Below are 23,461 nucleotides of genomic sequence, written 5' to 3' on the forward strand. Positions count from 1 at the left end.
TCTTAGTCTGAGTGCACCTCGAGCTAGCCCTGAAACCCATGTAAGAATACCCGACCTATCTACATATCGAGCCTGGTGGCTCCGGACAAGAAACAGACTCGCTAACTCTAAACCACGAGACTGATACTTGTAATATCTACACGAAATATGTTTTTTTCTGCACAGTTCAAAGGTTTGCCTTATGCCGGGTGGGAAAAATTAAACTGGCCCAGAAAATGTTAATAGGACTGATGCGAGATTGACTCTTGTTAAAAAACAGCACAAAAAATGTTGGAAATGGCCACATCTGAAGAAATGGAAATCTGAGGATGCAAAAATTCTGACTCCACTTCACTCAGAAACTACCGGCAGAACTCAACAAGCAAAGATTCGTCTGGACGCTTTAACGTATGCACACAGTAAATTTGTAAGGATAAATACAGATGCAGGTCCTTTTTTTATGATGTTTTGACACAGCGCTCTCTTAAGTCCCACTCGCACAGATGAACTGCGTTGAGATTTCGTCGGACTTCATTCCAGGCTTTCCTTCACTCGAGCAATGCTTTCTGGTGTTGGGAATCTTTTCGGATAGTTACGGTTCTTACTCGCTACAGAGGCCATTTCACCCATTTTCCCACTAAGTTTTGCATTGCAGACTTTGCTGGAGGTTTTGCCAAAACACTTCCAGGCTTAAACTCTTGCGCAAACAATTCCGCACAGGTTTTTTCCCCCCCAAGAATCGTGCTTCACATAACACTCGACAACGAACACGCGCTGTTTTATCGCGAGCACCATTTTGTGTTGCATTCAAAATGGTCAGTAAATACGTCTGCTGCTCTCACTCACACAGCGACGTACTCGGGAGATGCGCACGCGCAGAAATGTGACAGCAACCGATTGGTGCATCGAAATCACGGTTTCCAGCATTTCCTGTGATGGGCAGATTTTACGTTCATTAACAAGGGTCAATTACGCGTCAGTCTTATACATACTTTGCGGGCCAGCTTTTCTCTATCCACATTCGAAACTAGATTTATATCAATTTTTGTCTCTGTTTGTTATGATACCACGGGAAAACGACTTAATAGAATTTTTCAAAACTCTGCAAAGTGAACTATCACAAACGTACGGTTGGGAGAGTTTCATATATCTGAATTGCAATAAACGCATACGTGACTGCCACAAATACACAAAACGAAGACAAATTTTCTCCTCCCATTCGTTGTGCACTTGACATTGTTGGTATCGTTAGGGGTGCACAGCTGTGAGCTTGCATCCGGCAGATAGTGGGTTCGAGCCCCACTGTCGGCAGTCCTGAGGATGGTTTCCCGTGGTTTCCCATTTTCACACCAGGCAAATTCTGGGCTGTACCTTAATTAAGGCCACGGCTGCTTCCTTCCCACCCCTAGGCCTTTCCTATCCTGTCGTCGCCATAACATCTATCTGTGTCGGTGCGACGTAAAACAAATTTAAAAAATATAGTTGTAGGCCTAAATGTCGGAAGCAGCAAGGTGGATGCTGGATACAGTCCTGTCAGCATAATCCTTCGAACGTATTGCCATGTACACTTATTGGATACGTTATGACAATGAAAATCTACAGCCTGTGTCCAGTCATTTGTTCGGTCAGGAATGGAATGAATAAAGCTCCATCTAGCGGCGAGGATAGGAATTTTGCCGGCTGCCAAAGCCTGTCGCACTCCTCTGGGGCAAAGATTAAGGACTGACCGATGAAATTATATTGGGGAGTGTTGCTGGAATGAAAGTTAAGGGAAAACCGGAGTATCCGGAGAAAAACCTGTCCCGCCTCCGTTTTGTGCAGCACAAATCTCACATGGATTGACGGGGATTTGAACCAAGCTACTCAGCGCTGAGAGGCCAACGCGCTGCCGCCTGAACCACGGAGGCTGCATGTTATGAACATAAAGTGTAAAATTTGTAATCACTACTAGTTTATCGCTGTGTATCTCCATCACGAAGCAGAACAGGGCAGGCATTGAGGCCTTAAGGCACGTACAGAGTAGTGTTACGAAAATTTTGCAAAATTTGGGCTGGGAAGACTTTGTATAAAGGAGACAAGCTGCTCGATTATTAAATGTTATTGTTTCTACGTCCCACTAACTACTTTTTGACGGTTTTCCGGAGACGCCGAGGTGCAGGAATTTTGTCCTGCAGGAGTTCTTTACCTGCCAGTAAACCTATCGACACGAGACTGACGTATTTGAGCACCTTCAAATACCACCGGATTGAGCCAGGATCGAACCTGCCAAGTCGGGGTCAGAAAGCTAGCGCCTCAACCGTCTGAGCCACTCAGCCCGGCAGATAGACTAAGTGGTACGTTCCGAGCTGTCACTGGAAAGATGGCGTGGAATGACATTAGTAGACTAATGAGTTTGAGTAGTGTTTTTAAAAGTAGGAAAGCTAACAATATGAAGTTGGAATTCAAGAGGACAAATTGGGGCAAATATTCCTGTATAGGAAAAGGAGTTAGGGATTGGAATAATTTGCCAAGGAAGGTGTTCAATAAATTTTCAAATTATTTAAGGAAAGACTAGGTAAACAGCAGATTGGGAATCTTGTCCCCTGGGCGACTGCCCTATATGCAGATCAGTGGTGATTGATTGATTGTTTGAGTGACTGATCGATCGATCGATGCAACAACTCCACCTCAGACTGGTCTCTCTCCACCGCTACAATGCCACCTCGGCCAGTTCCATATGCCATGCAAGCTAGGGTACCCTTTTTGGTAATTCGCATATCTTTCTGCAGGCACTTTTGTGGCATTTAAGATATGTCCATTTTACAAAAATCTCTACCTGTTCGAATTTTGAACCAATTTACCGAGTCAGTTAAGTTCAGGGATAGTCAGTTGGTCCCCTAGGTTATACAGGGCGTTCTAAAAAAAGTATACATGTTCCTAGAGAGGGTAGTATCTGACAAAATACGAATAAACGTTCCTAAAATTGTATGTCCGGAAACCAATACCTGTTGAGGTATGGGCCAGCTAAGTGGAATCAGGATATATAAAAGCATATTATAGAACAGAAGTTACCAAATATACGAAATATATTTCACGAACTGTGTAATTATAATGAAGGAATAGCTCAAAGTAAACCCTATATCAGCCAAACGAACAGATGCCTATGCTAGCGAACATACAAACAACAGGTATGTCATTACTAGCACCGCTATTTCAGTCACTTTCATGTTGTCAAAGTCAAGGATGAGACCAAGACGGCCAGTGGAAGTAATAACTTTTTCTATCCCATACTAGCACACTAGGTCTCGCCACAAAGGTATTAAGGATATTAAGGAATTCAAATAATTCTTGGAAATATTCAGTATCCCATCAAAAATAGACAATGAACTTAGTACATATATCCCTTAAGACACGGTTACCAATAATTTTTTGACTCTCTCTGGTGATATAGTGCGAGAGAAACGCACCAGAAAGCAGAGTATGTGAGACATTTTGTGGGAATGTTATTTCCTCCCTTGAACCCAATCCACGTGGATATTATCCCTGGCTGGCGGCCATACGCTGAGGCAGCGGTCCTTTCTTTATACCCTCAGGGCTTACTTATCGGACATCTCCACTAATTCTGTAGAGAAAATCTCCAGAGTCTACATTTATTTCAGATGTTGCTCCATCTGCTCCACCAATTTTTCGACTTCAGGAATTGCAGAGTTCTTTTATCACTACATTAATGTAATCAGGCCTTCTAACACTTCTTCTGACTGTAAGATATCATTTGATTCCATATGTTTTAAATGTTCATGCCTGAAGTGACGAATTAGAATGACTCACAAGAGATATACATTCATTTACATTTCCGTTTGGAAAAAGAGAAATTTTGAAAAATAATATTTTCGTATTTTCTCTCTTTTTTCTTTTCTTGTCTTTCCTCAGTTGATTTAGGCTCGGCAGTGTCTGTGGATTATGCTCAGTTTTACGGACAAATGTCCTCCCTAGCGCTAACCCTCTGTGGAGGGATATAATCACTAGTGTGATGTGTGTATTAAGACGATTAGAAATATACAACCCCCGAACTAAAGGAATCAACCAAACGCAGCTAAAATCCCCAAAACGTCCGGGAATCAAACCTAATGCCTGATGTATACCTTCAGTTTTTTTTTCTTTCAGTTCAATATTTCACAAGAAAAGTGTCAAATCTTGCCAAAGATTGCTCAACATTGCTGAAGGTTTGACAAGATTTGAAACGATTTGGCAAGGTTTAATATCTTTCTTTTTTTCATGGAGGAAAGGCAAACACCAGTTGAGATTCTTGGACTAGCAGTGGGATACATACTTAAAAAGAAGATAAACGTGCAATGAACCATAATATATACGAGGGAAATAACAATGTGGTTACCTTCAACATAATTTTTGCAATGAATTTATTGCTATAATACCATTAGCAGAAGTTATGTTATATTGCACTTACATTAATAAAAATGATAACATTGCAACGGAAATTCATGACTTATTACTGGACCCCGGTTTCATATGCAGTAATAGGTTGGAATGTAAACTAATTTGGTTAATGGGAAGTGTCCTCTGGCCCACTCTTCCGTAATCTAGTGAGAGTTACATAAAATCCAAGAATTTTGATGGTCCGTACCCCTACTGTTTATGCAAACCACATAGCATAACTGTTGTGCAGGGTAATCTATACCTGTTCCCTCTTCAGTAAGTTTGCATTCTAACCTATTACTGCATAAACATCCGGGCCCTCGCTTATTACATGAATATGTATTAGGAATTCTATGATAATAATAATGCAAACATCGTAACCAATCGATCGTTGCAGACAGTGTTTACTTATAGGTTACAGTACAGTAATAAACATAAAAGCTGTCCACTTGCTTGAGATATTTCTCTTGCAATCTCCTCGTATGCTGCCGGTTTATTCATTTTATTGTGGTACTCTAGGGAGTCCAGTGAGTATAGGGAGGGATATTAATAATAATAATAATAATAATAATAATAATAATAATAATAATAATAATAATAATAATAATAATAATAATAATAATCGCATGGCTTCAGCTACCGTGTGCAGACATTTCGATTCGTGGCCACCTGGATGTCTGCTCGTCAATTTCGACGTTCCGTTTTACTCTAGGCCTGCTAGATGGCAGAGTAAACCGAATCTCTCTTGGGTGTCTAAGGCTGAGATTTAATTAATGTTGTCGGATAAACACCAAATGTGTCAGCAGAGATCTTTTACACGCCAACATCGTATGACAAGGAGTGTCCAATGGACTTTTTTCCGCCGTTAGAAAATACGACTACCTCTGCCGGGTTTGAACCCGCTATCTTGGGATCTGGAGGCCGACACCCTATCATTGATCCACAGAGGCAGCTATAGGCAGGGATGTGCTCCATACTTAGCAATTAATACACACAGAACATCCTTTAATGAAGAAGAATACATTTTTGTTGTTTGAATTCCCGTCCTGGCAATCCCAGCATGCCTAGCGGCATAGCGCGCAATGTTAATATTCGAATTCCATTGGTCAATTTTGTCACCAAGACTTGGCAATTCTTTGAATGATTAGAACATGTTTTCATTCACTTTTGAAGACTTCTCAAGACTTGTTAAGTATTACAAGCGATTTGACAAGTAATCTTGTGAAGTATTGAACATTCTTGTGAAGTCTTGTGAAGTGTCATGAAGTCTTGTGAAGTCTTGTGAAGTCTTGAATTTGGCACAAAACGATCATTTACAACAGGCTAAAGACACTCTGAATCGAAAGCCACTAAATCGGCCATTCAGCCACGGAGGACGTCCTTTCTATAACACATTTACCCTACTAAAAGTCCATTTTCGATCAGACCATGAAGGACGCAGGAGAGGAAGGTTAAGACTTCCAATACTCCTAACCTTGGTTGTACATGGGACAGAGTGATTGTCTGTAAGCCGGACAGGTTTTTCCGCAGTTTAGGATGAGTAAGCCTCAGATTCTCTCCAGAAGTAGAAATCTGGTTTCAAAATGTTCTACATTTCTGACGGGGGAATGAACCCACGTCTTTCCGATTGAACCGAACACATCTTTACCAACCCGACTATGGAACATCTAGTCATCATAATCTTTGCGTTTTCCCCCTTATGTGATGTCTGCCTTCATGCAATGTTTCCTCCACTTCACTTGTTTCAAAGCGTTCCGGGGGCTGAGTTTTGTGAACTTCATGTCATCTCTCACCCTGTCCAGCCAGCGTGTTTGAGGTCGCCCTCGAGGTCGGTGACCCTCTACGTTCAGTTGAAGCAGTCTTTGAAGCTTCTAGGAAACCTCTAATGATCATACATATCTCATTAAATTAATATTTGTAACCAAGTCAATTTAAAATTAAAGTCATTTTTAGAGGTGCCTATTAAAATGCTTTTACTAGCAAGACCTAGTGTTTACAGTGCACTATATCTTCTTGTACGGGCTAGAACAAATCTGATACTTTCATTGACCTGTCTCAGTCTTATCCTTGGCTTTGACAATATGAAAGTGACTGAGGTGTGAGCCATCCCAGTAATGCCATTCCTTATGCAGCCAGTCCCTGCTATGAATGGTGTGAAAATGTCGCTCATAGGGTCGGTTGATGCGATCATTTCAATGGTCTTGGCAAGCTGACCAGTAGTAGCAACTTCTGGCTCAGTAAGAAAAGTAACGGAACACTAACCCACTCCTTATTTCTCTAGTACGCCTATTAACTGACGACTAGATCACCTATGACGGCCGATGGTGGAGCGCTGAGGAATGAACCGGCCTCCGGGGTGAGGAATAATAATAATAATTTCGTGTGGCTATTTCTAGCCGAGTGCAGCCCTTGTAAGGCAGACCCTCCGATGAGGGTGGGCGGCATCTGCCATGTGTAGGTAACTGCGTGTTATTGTGGGTGAGGTTAGTGTTATGTGTGGTGTGTGAATTGCAGGGATGTTGGTGACAGCACAAACACCCAGCCCCCGGGCCAATGGAATTAACCAATGAAGGTTAAAAACCCTGACCTGGTCGGGGATCGAACCCGGGACCCTCTGAACCGAAGCTCAGTATGCTGACCATTCATCCAACGAGTCGGATGGGCTGAGAAATAACATACATAATGTCTAAAATATAATATATCTGTATTAGAAAGAGAGAAACCTGGAAAAACCCATTACCGACAGTCGATACCATGGCCAACATTCCAACTTTCTATCTCTTAATATTGCAGTTTTCCCGTTTAATCGTGGAACATAGTTAACATAATAAGCTCTTAAGAGCAGCCTGTAATCACTGCCAACTCATGTCCAGTTAGAATTAAAATAATAATAATAATAATAATAATAATAATAATAATAATAATAATAATAATAATAATATCATATGTAAATGGCATATGGATTAAGAGGAAAATTACATAACCGTACACAGCAACAGGTAAATGTACTGATGGCGCACGTAGCAGACGCTTGAAATTCTATGGTCACATCTGTAGAATGGACAACAATAGATATACCATACTAAAAAACTATTAACTATAATCAATTCAAAGAAGGTTTAAATCAATGGGCAAGAAGAAATTAAGCAGGATTTAAAAGAAATAAACGCTATAGAGGATACCATAACAAATCGCAAAGTCTTTGGAATTCTGGTTGCAATCACAGATTCGTGGAAAAAAACTATAAAAAAATACTGGAGAACAGTGGACGGAAGAACGGATAAAATACCATAACGAATTCGTGAAGAGATGATGGGAGGAGTAGAAGTACTGTAGAAGAAAAAATCATCAGACCAAGTTCATAAGTTCAAACGTGCGCTTTAAATTGGGCATAACGAAATAATAATAATAATAATAATAATAATAATAATAATAATAATAATAATAATCGCATGGACTAGGCTACTGCGTTAAGGCATTTTATTGTGATATCATTTAGGCTGCATGCACTTCAATTTCGACGTTTCGTTTTACTCTAACAGAGGGCAGAGTAAACAGGCTTTTTGTTGGATGATTTATGGGCGAGTTTTCATTCATTTCGTCCAATTGACATCAAATCTGTCACAAGATATCTTTTTATATTAAGACATCATTCGATATAGCGTCGATTTTCTTTGTTTTGTTTTTTCACCTTTCAGTTCGACTTCCTCTGCAGGCTTGAACCCGTGATCTTGAGATTGTGAGGCCAACACACTCCACTGATCCACACAGGTGGCTATAATTAATTACCTTCATTACCATAAAACTTGGAAACTATCTTTCCTGGTGATTTCTCCGCTTTCACCTACGCTGAAGTATTGTAAATGTTTCTGGTAATGGCCTGTAGTGGGTAGTATCTGATCCAGCACGGGAAGGGTCGATCTGTCAAAAGCGGGTTGTCAAGGATGGCCTGCCCTGTGTATCTGAAGTGATAAGCCAAGGTACAGAAGTGTCCAGTAATTGGGTTCGTTACGTCACATCATGCATAGGACAGACGAGAGGGAATGCTGCTGCAATTATTGCTCGCTCAGACATTTTACAACCGAGCACACCGATCAGTCTCATGCCAGAACAGTTTAATTCCGAACAATCACGGGGAATCCTCTCGGGAGGTAACAGAAATTGTATTTTTGACAAGAGGCTCTTGGTATTACGCAGAAAATAATAGAACTTCCGAATTAACGCACGTTTTCACAGCGCAATGTTTCAATTTAATTTAATTTAATATTTACTCTTGATTGGCGACGGTCATAACTAGCGTTCGAACGTTTATGACCTAAAATTGTACAAACTATGCAAGCAAATATGCCATAAAACTATTTAAATATATCCGAAGAAGGGTCACATATGACATCGAATTTAGTAATAAGTAGCAAATATGCCCTAAAAACTAAATATGCCCGAACAAAATGTGGAACGGAAATGACGTCACAGATGTTTCACAGCAACGGTGACCTTGAGAGGTGCACAGGCTGTAGATTTGTATAAACAGAATGTGTTGAAATAGAAGGTACTAGTTTAAGATACGTAGTGTAGACCACGGCCAACTAAATCTACGCTGTATCAAGCCGGCCGTGGTGGTACTAACATTAAGATGAATAGCCTCCCTCTTACCCTACACACTGTACAACTAATATGTAAATCCACAACCTCCTGTTATGGCTGGTGATTATCTGAAATTAGCAACAGTTGATTGGTGACCATGCCCGAGACTCGTAAAATACATTTATGCTCGACGGTGCCGAAATATAAATATTATATGCCAGAAAACTGAATCTCAATCTGGCTCATTATAGTTCAAGTTTCATTATGATACAGGTTCTGCACCAATCAGAGTTCATATTTTCATTATAATACAACTGTTTGACGAATTAGGTAAGGATAGCATCGCACCTGCGCTGCACGCACTAGCTTCGCACTTATTTCCAGAATCAAACATGCCGGACACACATCAATGCACCTTCTACTTCTAATATTCCACAACCACACAGAAAATTCCCGAAAATTCACTTCACCAACTGTACAATAAAGGATTTGTATTTGAAATAAAGCTAGGTTATGATAACTTTCTATCATTGAAAACATATGACATTGTCAAGGTCTCTGATCCACTCACGGAATTATTGCCATTGCCATTATAGGCTTGTTACTTAATGTACTAATTCATGGTCATCTAATTTTCCCATTGCAATATAACCAACACTAATGCTCACATGCCCATTTCACGTTGTTTCTCACCATCAGTATGACAAAGCAAGCTTGTCATTTTGTCAGATGATTTGTATAAAGATAATAGCCGCGAGTTTAAATTTAACGTGGAATCCAAATCATTGGGATGCGATTTTCCATTTCAAGAATCCCGAGTGGCTTGCCGAGATTTAAACTACGCCATCATGGTAACAATCCAGTGACAATCCTACTCGGATCATACGACCTTACAATATTTCTCTTATATTACTAGGTTATCTCTTTATAGGGAAGTACTCTGGGACATTTCAAAAATATTTTAGTTGTACTATTTGTTGTCTTCGGGATGTGTAGAATGTAAAATGAAGCCATAAGAGATCCTGAAGGTGCCTAGTTCGATGATATTGGGTGGTACATGTATGTACCGGAGACCATTCAGTGAAATTTTACACAGAGTTCAGTGGTACACATATGTGCCACTTTCTCATCGAAGAAACAATTGAATATAATAACTGCGAAATAATGTGCATCAACATAATATAAAAGGCAGTATATTACAAAAAGTAATAAAACCCTAAACTTCTGTTTATCTCACAATGATCACATTTTATAACACAATTAAATTTTTTATTGAATTGTTACTTCAAGTCTACATTTCTTAAACCAGAACTACAACTCAGTTTTCGTTGCGTGTGTACACTCTTCACATTATAACATCGTAGCGGCAAATATCCTGCAGGAAAGTACTTTGCCATTCAAATCAAAGGTATTCAATCTACTTATATCAAATGAGTAATCTATATATATATAATAAGAGTTTTGTCTGTACATTGCTCAGAATTTGAAAAGAATGGTATTTCTGTATCGGTCATGTCCATAGTAAGAAGAAAATGTACTTTTTACTTTTCCGTAATTTCTGTCTGTCTGTCTGTCTGTCTGTCTGTCTGTCTGTCTGTATGTATGTATGTACACGCATCACGAGAAAACGGCTGAAGAGAATTTAATGAAAACCGGTATGTAAAGTCGGGGGATGAGTCACTACAATCTAGGCTATAAATCATTTTATTCACGCTGAGTGAAATGGTAGTTTAGGGGAAGGCCTTAAATTTATTTGTCGAATATTTATATTATTAGCGGCCCTATCGATAAATACTATATAACTAAAGTTGTATAGAATTAAATTTCCAATCAAGTATGTCTTTACATTTTTACATGTCCTCGCACACTCCCGGCACTAAAAGCCATACGCCATTTCACTTCGGTAAACAATCTCTAGATAGTTGTGCAGTTAATAAGTTTATAACGCCTAAGTAATTATAAAGTAACTTGCTTTGGCATGAGTTGAATGCAAATAGAGTAAAATGTATTTTAACCTCCAGTGTTGGCAATGCACAACTTTCCCGCGAACTAAAGCTCTTTGGTACATTTGTGTATCACATTTTAAACACATGAATGTCGCAGATGCGTTCTCGCGGGAGCTGCGATAATTAGTGAAGAAAACAACTTCAGACCACTAAGTCTCTAATGAAGACATGTTTCATGCAAGATATGAGCCTTAAAAGCTAATATGTACCAGTAACCTATAAAGGGTTATTAGGGTATCTGTATACTTTTCTACTGATTCCTTACCTGAGAGTCATCCTGGGAGAAGATCGCATCGAAAGCGAACATCTTGGGGGCAGCTACACCCACACGGCGATCCTCAGGAGCGGAGGATCCTCCACACAGTGCTGGGTCGAACAAAGTCACCTGTTTCTTCCGGGCGTCGATACTGAAGAAGGAAGACGAGGATGAGAACTGCGTTGTAGTCGTAGCAGGGATGCCATTCGCATCTGAAGTGGAGGTAGTTGAAGGATTCGACCCACCACATACTCTCAACATCACCTTCACCTAGAACATAAATAAAGAAGAATGTTGTGGACTATTATCAATGGATCAATGAATTAAACGGAATTCCATGCAGATAGATACGATTCTGAAATATAAACGTAAAGCCTAAAATTACAGGCCAATCAGTTTGACATGTGTTGCATGTAAGTTTTCAGAAAGTATTATTTCTAATTATAGGCTATATATTTGCGAAATTAATAACTGGTTCGATAGAAGGCTCGGATTTAGGAAAGATTATTCCACTGAAGCTCAACTTGTAGGATTCCAGCAAGATATAGCGGATATTTTAGATTCAAGAGGTCAAATGGACTGCACCGCGATTGACCTGTCTACTGCGTTTCATAGGGTAGATCACGGTAAACTACTGGCAAAAATTGAGTACATTTTGTCTAGAAAAAAGGGTGACTGAACGGGTGGCTATATTTCTAGAAAACAGAACTCAGGGAATTTGAGTAGTTGAAGCATTATCTGATCCCGAAATCACTACGAGAGGAATTCCTCAAGGCAGTATCATTGAACCTTCATGTTTTCTTTTATTTATATTTATTAATAACTGGAATCAGAGATAACGCTTCTTGCTAATGATGTTATACTGTACATAGTAATAAATAAGTTACAACATTGTGAGCAACGGGTAAAATACCTCGACAATGTTGTGAGATAGACAGCAGGCAATGGTATGATAAATGGGGTTAAAAGTTAGGTTGTGAGTTTCACTAATAAGAAAAGTTCTCTCGGTTTTCATTACTGCGTTGATGGGGTGAAAGTTATTTATGGGTACCACTATAAGTACCTAGGTGTTAATATTATGAAAGATCTTCATCGGGGTAATCACATGAACGGGATTGTAAATAAATGATACAGATCTCTGCACATGGTTATAGGGGTAGTTAGGGTTGTAGTAAGGATGTAAAGGAGAGGGCTTATAAGTCTGTGGTAAGACTCCAACTAGAGTATGGTTCAAATATATGGAATCCTCACCAAGATTACTTGTTACGAGAACTAGAAAAAACCCAAAGAATAGCAGCTCGATTTGTTCTGGGTGATATCCGATCAAAGAGTAGTGTTACAAAAGTGATGCAAAAATTTAGGCTGGGAAGACTTGGGAGAAAGGAGACGAGCTGCTCGACTAAGCAGTATGTTCCGAGCTGTCAGTGGAGAGATGACGGCTAATGACATTAGTAGACGAATGAGTGGTGTTTCTAACAGTAGGAAAGATCAAAATATAAAGATAAAGCTGGAATTCAAGAGGAAAAATTGTGGCAAATATTCTTTTATAGGAAGAGGATTTAGGGATTGGAATAATTCACCAAGAGAGATGTTCAATAAGTTTCCATTGGCACTGGACGACTGGCCTAAGTGCAGATCAATGTTGATTGATTGATTGGATTGATTGACCGATTGACTGATTGATCCATGTAAGAAAGGGTTGCGTGCGGTATGCTGATACGTTCTGTTTTTCAGTGTTTCCCATGAGTAAGGTATTGTGTAGAGTTGTAGAAAATGAATTCTAACATATAAATGAAGCTTTTTTGGACTCATGTCGATATAACACGTGTGAAGAATGTGTCCTCAAGGTTTGTCCGTACCTCATTGTTACATACGGTATACATGGAAGGTAAATGACATTTTGAGAAAAATTAAAATTAAGTCGGATAATATATTAAATGCAGTACTGTGTCCTTATTCCTTTTTGAGCGAATATACATGGCGCTGGTGAAGAATGTTACGCACACCAATGATTCCATTACAAATCAGCTCAACCTCAGAATCAGATTATCACCAATATGCAAACAAAGAATTTTACAATACTTTGAACACACTATGCGACGTTTGAATGACAACATAGGAAAACTGTTCATTCTGGGAATTTTTCTCGGCAAGAAAGACCGTGGGCGAGTTTCTATTTGATGCTCAAATATTATTAGGAGTATAACTGGATTGAACGTATTTGGAGCAGAACGTCTGGCCGAGGGCCACAAGGGATGGAGACAATTGACCAAGAGCCTTCCCTGAGATCACGATCCTTAGAACTGAGGGAACAATGAGAGAGAGAGAGAGAGAGAGAGAGAGAGAGAGACGGCGCATAACCGTGCTCCTATCCTTCGGCACCCAGCGTCTACCACACAAGTTTCAATACCTTTTTTCCACACGTCTTCTAGGACTGAAATCAATAAACGTAAATCTTATAGGCCCTTGCTGTACCATCTCTACATCATTGAAAAACCTTGTCTGGCACGGGTCCCGTACGGCTGCTCCATATTCCAGGAATGGCCTCGCGGTGGACTGTCCAGTCCCTTCCTTCGGGACCTGCTGCCCTTAATCAACCTCATCACGAAATGTAAGGAAGTATATTTTTTATCAATTACACTCCTTTCATGAGTGTCCCAGTTTAGATCTTTATTCAGGTTAGGGTTGCCACTCCTTTAAAGGATAAAAAAGGAAAATATTTCAGTCACACATTTTTTAAATAACTTATACCTTCTTCTTCTTCTTCTTCTTCTTCTTCTGCTTCTTCTTCTTCTTCTTCTACTTCTTAAGACGCCGTCTCCGAGCGGAGGTTGGCGATCCACGTAACTAGTTCTGATCTTAACAGCGCAGAATGGAATGCCATTTCTGATGTACAGCAGGGCCATCTTCGAAAGTCTTTCAGCCATGAATTTCTTCTTCTCCCAACAGATCTCTTCCCCTGTATCTTCCCTTCGATAATAAGCTGTAATAACTTATACCTCTCACCTCTCATGATATGTCCTAGGTATTGCGTTTTCCTCTGTTTTATGCTGCGCAGCAGTTCTTTTTGCTTTTTCATCCGACGAAGGACCTCGACATTTGAGATTTTCATTACCCAGGATATCCGCAAGAGACGACGATACTGGAACATTTCGAAGGCATCAATACGTTTTTCTATGATTGGATCCAGAGTCCAGCTTTCACATCCATATAGGAGAACAGAAAATATATAGCAGCGGATCATACCTTCATCATGTTTATTAAATGCTATTTTCGATCATAAATCACTCAAAAAAATCTTATATGTCTTGAAACTGTAATTGCATCGTAACACTTTGCTATTTCGAAACATTTTGACTTTATCTAGCAACCTACTGTTATTTTTTAGTAGGTTAAAAAAAACATTTTGCAGGACATGCCGAAATTTATCACAATTTGAAGCTCTGATTTTATGACTTCGGATTTCTAACATCCGAACATCATACAATCACATGAATAGAACCATTTCTGGGTGGCCGTGAAAGCCATTTTTTATATCCGAACATCACTCCATTTGATTATTTCAGGGGATTTCAGGATAATAAGAAAGTCACTGATTCTTTTAGACTAATACGCTTTTCACTAACATTTCTCCCTTCGTTTGTCGCAGGAATGTTTTACGGCTGTTTCTGAACCTGCGAATATACATGACATTAATTTATTGCCGCAAACGAAATTTGTATAACTGAGGCAAAAATATCAAAGATAATAATCAAAACACTGCGTATGTTTATCATGTTAAGGGGATTAGTTGTTAAGGGTTCTAGTATAAACAAGAGCCAAATGATAAAAAAAAGGAAGAAAGTGTTGTACGGGAAAATAATAAAACGTAAGGCTAAATTAACAGTTAAAATACTTGAGAATGCGGGAAAAACGTACAACTTGGCAACGCTAATTCAGCTGGACTTCTCAGAATTTACGCAAGAGCGTCCAATCAAAGACAATACTGAAAGCCCCCTTGCTCAAGCTTATGAAACTGCATTTTCCTGAATTAGTTTTCAGTTTGTTAGTGAGTGCCCAGAAATTCTAATGTGGTAACCTTGGGACTGGCGACCTATCTCCCGTTGGAGACAATTCTATATCGCGTTCTACTCACCCCTTTATGTGCATTACCTCACTAGTACTCCCCTACCTGGCTTCGGCCTGAGTAGGATTAACGGATATGGCTAATGTAGCAGTAATGGCAATTGACAGGTGTCAATCATCCACTGAGAGTCATCAACGGGACAGTTGCCCGCTTCTGATGGGGAGGACCATTTGAATTGCAAAGTCTCTATTTATCTGACCACTAGGGGTACACACTCTTTTAGGGGCAAAATACAGAGTTGCGGGGGTTGAAAGTAATCCAATTTAAGTCTGGTTCAGTTCCCTAAACCCAATCCTGTGCATGTGTATGATTATAACATACATTGCATACGAGTTACAATACAAAGTTCAGTTCTGGCGAGATATAGCGTTAGATACAGATTTCAATAATTTTAAACTAAGAAATGTAGAACTAGACGCGACCGTGCTAGTTACAGAAGATACGTAAGCCAAAGATTATCGAACTAGGGTCCGCGGTAATATTTCACAGGGGTTTCACAGACACTTAAGAAGGAAATGTGGTATCCAAAGTACCTTTGGAAAAAACGTATGATGATAAATATGTTACCAGTGATGTTTTTACGGCCCGTACTTACAGGCATGATACTGTACAGGCTTTTGGGCTTATCCCGTATCAAGAAAATAAGGTGAAATCCTGTGCGTTTCACAGAGAACTGTGCTCTGGGTCATCAGAAGAAAACCTCGATTGTCCGCGAGAAAGGCTTCTTAAGCAATGACACTTTGAAATTTAGACGTTATAATAGAAGTGGAAATGGTACGTTCATTCGCCACCAGATGGCTCCCCGGACGCGGCACAGCGCTAGCGTTCGAAGCGGAAGCTGACCGAACCATCAGAATCAGTATACATACACCGGTCAATGTCATATGTTACGTACACATACTATGTGCCCCTCTTAGACTGATGTGTAACCGAACGTGTCGTACGGGCCATATAGATGTAGCTTGCATTCTGGAGATCGTAGGTTCGAAACTCATTATCAGCAGCCCTGAAGATTGTTTTCCGTAGTTCCCTATTTTACACCAGACAAATACTAGGGCTGTTATTATGGCCACGGCTCTTCTTCCCCAGGCCTCCTCTTTAAACAGTAATCACCACCATCACCACCACTTGCCTTTTCTTATCTGATAGTTGCCGAAAACTTATATGATTAATATATAAAAACCACATACAACCTACCTTTTAGTTTTTACTATGATGTGTGTTTACTTAGCAGTAAATATAAGTGAATCTCTCCCGGTTGATGTATGTGACAGCCCTCTGACGATTGTGGCAAGTAATTCTGACATGTATATAGACAAAGTGACCTATAATTCCATGGAAACTAACCCATGTATATAATAAAATATATCGGTGCCAAGAATTGTATTCAAGTTGACAATTACCGGACTGTACCTTTGTCAGTCTCAAGCAACAAGTCTCTTGAAAAGCGAAACCTTATTTTAAGTTTTATCACCCAGTACATGTCAAGTGAATTGCTGCGATTTAGCAGCGGGCGACCCACAGAGAGGCCGTCAGACTAATCTTCCTTCTCGCAATCGTCTCAACATAATAATATAAATTATATGTTTCATGGTACCTACATAACCTCTGATTGTGATTCACTCATCTCATTTGAGGTTAAACAGTTCTCTCGGCAGTGTTTAAAAATGGCCGGTTCAACATCAGTTTTAGACAGTGTCTAAGTGATAAATGACGTCTCTGCAATTCGGCACCATACTTAGGTATTGTTTAACCGTAGACATCGTCTAAACACCGTTTCTGCCATCGGCCCAAAACGTTTGGGAAACACTGCCCTAGAGTATGATGAAATGAGGCCTCTTTGAAAAAAAAAAAAAAAAGAGTCTTCTATGTCTCTATCATGGCCATCCATCACTACTTGAGATCACAGCCTTCACGGTTGCTAGATAACATCACGTCGCATATGTTGTATCGATTATTTCGTGACGCAATTTTTCCGATGACTCCCAGCTATAAATATATTTATGTCATAACGGAATATTTCGCGGTGACTGATAAGAGAGTCATGTGGATAAGCTGACCTTCAGCTACAGCAGATAACATAGCCCTGTGAACGTGATACAAGTACTCAATTTAAACGATATTTTGTCACACATACTTCCGGGACAGCTTATGTGATATATCGGTGACAGAAAAATTTTCATCTACCTGTTACCTACGGGGATGTTAAAGGTGATAAACCATACTTTTTATCATAATATATGTATGACCACAGTAGAGAGAATACCTACTGTATCTAGCAACTATGCTTGTCAACATTATAACGTACCCTCACCGTAAAATATGGCATATCTGTCTACCTGTTCTCCGGCTTCTTCGGCTGTCGTCGTCTGCTAGCTGTTGCTCCGTTTATTTCCACTTTAAACACCGTCTTTATAGTCTACTCTGTCTCCTCGCCATGTTGATTGTGTTCTGTACGTTGCTCCCTCCCTTACCTGCACCGTTCTACGTCATCTTACCACGTCACCGATCCTTCTAGACCTTTCTCTGCTGACTTGCTATTCCACTATATAAGGGAGTGTGATTGCCCAGCTCGGGCTTGTTTCACCGTCTCTAAAAGCGGACTGCTTACTCCTGCACCTCATCCTGTGTTTTAGATTCGGCCGTGTGACGGCACAGCTTTAATCTCGCACCTAACCGACACAAAAGAGCAAATCGGCTGACACCACGATGAAAGTCGGCCGCCCCAATATATCCACCTGCATCATCCTGGATGTCGACACTGCAATTTCCATAGACTCAATCCTCTCCGATCTCCGCACGACTGGAGTCTACCATGCTATCCGGCTATATGACGGACTCGACCCAGTATCTTCCGTTCTTCTCTACTGCAACACTCCAGCTGCACGTGATCGCCTTCTTCATACTGGAGCATGAATCTGTCGTGGCCTCCATAGAGTGGTCACTTCTCCTGAACGTCTTCTCACCGAGCTCCAGGCCACTTCATCTGCCAGCGCTGCTTCGACTACCGTCTCCACGCCACCTCCATACTGAAACCGTACAGTGCCCTGTACAGCTCATTGAAATCATAGGTGCCTTTCTACCCTGTTAAAATCACTTCTAAACGTCGCGTCATTGGTAGGATTAAGGGCGATGGGGATCGAGCAGCGTCCGGTCAGAACGGAACCCGCGAAAGATCGCCTGGAAAACAAAGGGAAGGTTGGACAGGAGCCAAGCCCCCGTGAAAAAGCCCTCTCAACTCGCAGACAGAGTTGGAGATATGACGCGACGCTACAGTAGTCAAACACGCCCCGAGGTGTGGCCTAGTTTCCCAGGGATCCAAACTAACAGAAGGAACTTCCGGCTTTTTATGCACGTTTCACGGGTGCCAACGTTTTTTGGCGCGTAAAAATTATAAGATATTTTGATCTAGACATGGGAAAATTATGGGAGGCACACCAATGAATAGAGCTGAATTTTCTGCGTATCCCAGACTAAAAATATGGAATACTTTACTCCAGGGACGAAAGGAGGTCACCAGATGTCCAGATTTAACAGACTGCAAACACGTGTGGATGTGAAGCGTCCCCCAAGCTAAGAATCGCGTTCAAAGATGACTCCACCTCTCAGATGACGCTAATGGAATAATTAAAGGCGGGAGTGAAATTACGTGAAAACTGCCGATCGTCGGCTGATCACATCTGGTACAAATAAGATAGGAGAGAGAGGATTACAATACGCACCATTTAAATGTTTTGAATTCCTGGGATGAAAGTAGCTGGTGTCCTTAATGAACCGTGAATCGTTTACGCCCATCGTCTTCCGGTGTGTAGACCATAAAGGCTGGGCTGGCCCTCGCTGGAGACAGTTCCTAGCGGGTCGCTGAGAGGGGACAGTGTGTCACATTGTGCTCCAGTTTTTACAGTCCGAAACCTATTGACCGCATACTAAGACAGTGTTACTGTGTCCGTCGCTGCCGTGAAATACAAAAGCCTTAGTGAAGTGTAGACGGGAAGCCATGCGAGCCTTGGCGAATGTCTCTGTGCCGCATGTCAAGTAATTAAGCTGCGAGCATAATTTATAAACGAGTAGCGGGAGTCGGCTATGGACAATACCGGCCTAAATGAGTCCGTGGTATTAATAAATTGGGATCACCCAAAATTGCCACTGTAAGTCAGGGTTCTCAAGTCTCGTGAGCCACCCGATTCATGCTGTGAAGGTATCCGCCTGTATTTAGAATGACCTGCCCGTTTATTGTGTAAATTCTGTGTGTGTGTCGCGGTAAACAGAGGACCGTGTGACGAGTTGTGGAGTGTTACCCCTTTGGATTACTCTGAGATTTCAGCAGTGAACGAGCTATCCAGGATGTCGGACTTGCGTGGACGAGGATCGAAGGACAGCACGCCCAACTCCAGCGCCGAGGCCATGCAGCAGTAAGCTCCGCCATGGGTCTCCCGTGGAAGGAAAAACCACGGCCACCAAACAGATGAGTGATGTCAAATATAAATTTTTAGCACGTTAATGTAGAACCGGTGGTAGGATGAGCTTTCCTTTCTAATACCAAAATGTTGTAAAATAATGCATGTCCTAATATGGAAATTTTATTGCTTGATCATGTTAACGTAAAGTTCAAGGGAGCTAACCCCCCGGACGACCCTTTTGTTTTTTCTTAATGATTAGTTTTTCGTGAGGGGTTCTCCTTAGTAATATCTAGAATATCCTAGCAAGTATGGGAAACAAGGATAGGAGAGTATTTGAGTTCCCCTAGGGGTGGTTGGAACAATAGTGTGGAGATCCAGGAAAAACCATGTCTAAATGTTGTTAGTTAATGTCCAAGATGGCTAGCGTATATGCTGGGGAAACTCATGGGTCAGTCAGACAATGCATATGTAACGTACACATATAATGATTGCATGTGCAACAAGAGAGAAGAGATCCTGACCGAGAGAGGTACATAATTGTGTTATTTAGGTATAATTGTGAGGGACAGTTCGCGAGTTTCCCGTGATTCTTGATTATTTAACCAGAAATATGTGGAGTTTTTTAGTCTGCAACCGGGATGCGACCCAGGGAAGCCAGAGTCTTATGTATGGTAGGAATATAAATATATATATAGAGAACGTTTGGGCGGTGAGCGGAAAGAATGAGAAGCGTGGAATTGAGGAATCATGAGAGTCCTATGCCCAAGGAAAGGAGATATGCGATATGAGACGTAGTGAGAGGGCCGAATGCCCAGATAGTTTTACGATGAGATGATTCGGAAGTGATAGTGCCCACAGTCGGCGCTCTACGGTAAGAATGAGAAGGTAAAGAATAAATGAGTAATTCTTGGGAATTCTGCAGTAAGATGAATAAACAAATGAAGTGGGCCATAGGTATGTGTCTCAGAGAAAGGAGCGCTGGCCATGGTAATTGAGAGAAGAATCCGGCGTTGGCAATGAATGAGGAATGGTAGTACTAAGCGAATGACCATCCCTTCTTTTTTGTGAGTGTTTGCTCCTCGCCCTTCGCGACAGAGCGGTCTTCCCGTGCTATTTTAATAAGGCTCGAGGCTCTGGGCCACCATACCGTGCTTGCTGGTTTGTTTTAAATGGTTCGGCTAAGAGCACTTCTGTCAATGATAATATCACGGTGATTTAGAAGGTAATTAATAAATGATTATGGATCCCCCCCAATATCCGGTAATATGTGACCGTAGCTAGTTTAGGGATTTTCAGGAATATACCTCTCAGTCGGAGTCACCTAGTTCTAGCCCAGGTCAGATTGGGCTGGGGCAGAAGATACTGATAACCATGTTTTTCTTACAGGAATAGCTCCCTTTATGCATGACGTGTATATATGTGTGTGTTTAGTATTTAATGTGCATTTATTTTGAGTTCAAACAGAACCGATGTTCAACGTTGTTTTGTCTTGGTGACAGATAAGGGAAGTCCGGGGTTTTAGCTAAATGGTATGTGTGTTTTGTCTATGTACTATGTAGATATCACTGATAATATGGAAATCATGTAGTGCAGGAACCGGTTAATTACGTGCTAAGAACAGGATGTACTATGTATAGGGACATCAGCTCATCTCACGGTGAGATCGACAGAATATTAAAAATGTAATGAAACGATATGAACTAATGAGGGAAAGATGGACGATAGTGGTCGCAAAACCTCAATTATACCTTTGTGCAGACGACCCCTTCAGGCGAGTCAAAATTTAAAGTGTCAATCATTTTCTTTTCCTCCCGTATGCGGAGAATTCATTGTATAGGATTGTAGGTTTTTTATGTCTTATTTTGAATAAATTAGTCTTCGTAACCCCTATTATATGATTCTTGTCATTTGTAGCGGTGCTAACCAGTATCCAGTAGACAGTTGAACGCAGGGGATCCTACTTTGAGATTAAATAAAGCTCCATCTTAAGTATTTGTTCTTTTTTTTTCTTTCGAACGTACCACCCCCAAGTGCTCGACCTGCCGAGGCCAGCACAGAAAGTAGGGGGGGAGCGGTTCGAAGCTCGTTAGGTATTTTGAGCCACTCTTCACTCTAGTCTCATTCGTGGGTGTTTACCATGTTATGTGGAGGCATTCTTATGCGCGGGTCATCCATTTGAGGCCAGGAAAGGTGTGTAATACATCCCCCGCCACCATTCCCACGCCACGACGTTCGTTCTTCCCATGCACCACCACTACCACCACCACCACCACCACCACCACCACCACCACCACCACCACCTCCCGAGCACCCCACTCTTTCTTCACAACTCCTACCACTACTCTGGTTACATCCCACTCAACCCCTCTAATGACCGCTACTCTCCCCACTCCTCCCAGCCCTACCCACCCTCTTCAACAACCCGCATCTCTACCCTCACCTGCAGCAGACACGGCACGTCTCTCGTCATCACCACCACCAACAGACTGCACTTGCGTCATCCGCGGCGTGGATCCACTCCTGCAAGCCGAAGACATCGCCCAGGCACTCCGTATGGCAGGCACGCCTATTCGACGAGTATCCCGGATCTATCACGCTTTCGGACCTTCACGCCTCGAGCGCCTTCACCTACCGACCCCTGCGGATGCACACCACCCCATCGCCACTGGACTACATCTTCACGGCCGCTACCATCACATCGAACCGTCTCGCTCTCCTCCCCAAACTTCTAACTGCCCTACCACGTCCCGTCGCCGTCCCCGGCCCACTCCTTCTTGCCCAACATCTCGACCGCCCAACCTCTTTACCCCACCATCGCTCCTCTTCCATTCCTTACTCACTGCTTTGTTCAACTTCTCTTCCTTCTTTCACATCCTCGCCCTTCACCTTCCACCTCCAAACCTAGCATAAACTTTTCCTTTGTGTCATCTCAGTTGCACAGAATGTACCCTACTCCTTACACTGTAAATCGTGACTATTCTCTCATATGCTGTACCACTGTATCTCATTGTAAATAAAGCTCATTCTATCTTTACACCCCCTTAGCCAAGAGGACACCTCCCCGCATCTCCTTTTCTAGTTACATATCATATTTCACCCACCTCCTTCATCTAACGCATCTCCTTTCCCCGTCCAATCTCCTGGCCAGAGGGAGGGCGTAACCCTTCAGGTGGCCCGCCCCACCCCTTCAGGGTGGGGAATGAAAATGTTCTCGAACGAGCGAACGAACCCAGCTCGCCAGTCAGGCATCGAGCAAGAAACCTCGTTGTGGAGGGAGCAAATTCACTTCGATCTGTCTGGTCCGCTCGTACAGCTGTGCTAGTCAACGTCCTGCTGCGTGAGTAATAATAATTTGTTCTAACTCTCAAGGTTATACAGGAACTTTTACTTTGGCCTTCAGCCAGCTGCGGCAATTTTAACTTCTCGCCGTCGCCAAAATGCATTTTTCTATGCCCTTTTCTGAAAGATTTCTTGGCATAGTAGACTGAAGGCGTGCCTGATCTTGTCCTATATATTTTGTTACGAGTAGACTAAAAACTGGGAAAATCAAATGACAGTGCTTTTGGGAACACTGTATACCTTATTTTGGTGCAGCATACGTACTTAAAGAAAAGTAGACGTACTCTCCTTCCCTTTTCTCCCCCCATTTCCTTTTTTTTTCAGTACTAATAATCTTATTTTTTATAGTTCGTGAAAT

At 41.5% G+C, this 23,461-nt stretch overlaps 1 protein-coding gene across 1 annotated transcript in view; it reads right to left on the bottom strand.

The window, feature by feature from the left end:
• The window catches only part of LOC136880859 (kinesin-like protein CG14535), a 352,948-nt gene that overhangs the window by 137,150 nt on the left and 192,337 nt on the right, over positions 1-23,461 (bottom strand). The window contains exon 3 of the mRNA XM_068229150.1: positions 11,248-11,508. Within this exon, the coding sequence (XP_068085251.1) occupies positions 11,248-11,508 (261 nt within the window). The remainder of the gene's footprint in view (positions 1-11,247; positions 11,509-23,461) is intronic.

Source organism: Anabrus simplex, chromosome 9 (assembly GCF_040414725.1).
Source record: "Anabrus simplex isolate iqAnaSimp1 chromosome 9, ASM4041472v1, whole genome shotgun sequence".
In the NCBI taxonomy this organism is placed as follows: Eukaryota; Metazoa; Arthropoda; class Insecta; order Orthoptera; family Tettigoniidae; genus Anabrus; species Anabrus simplex.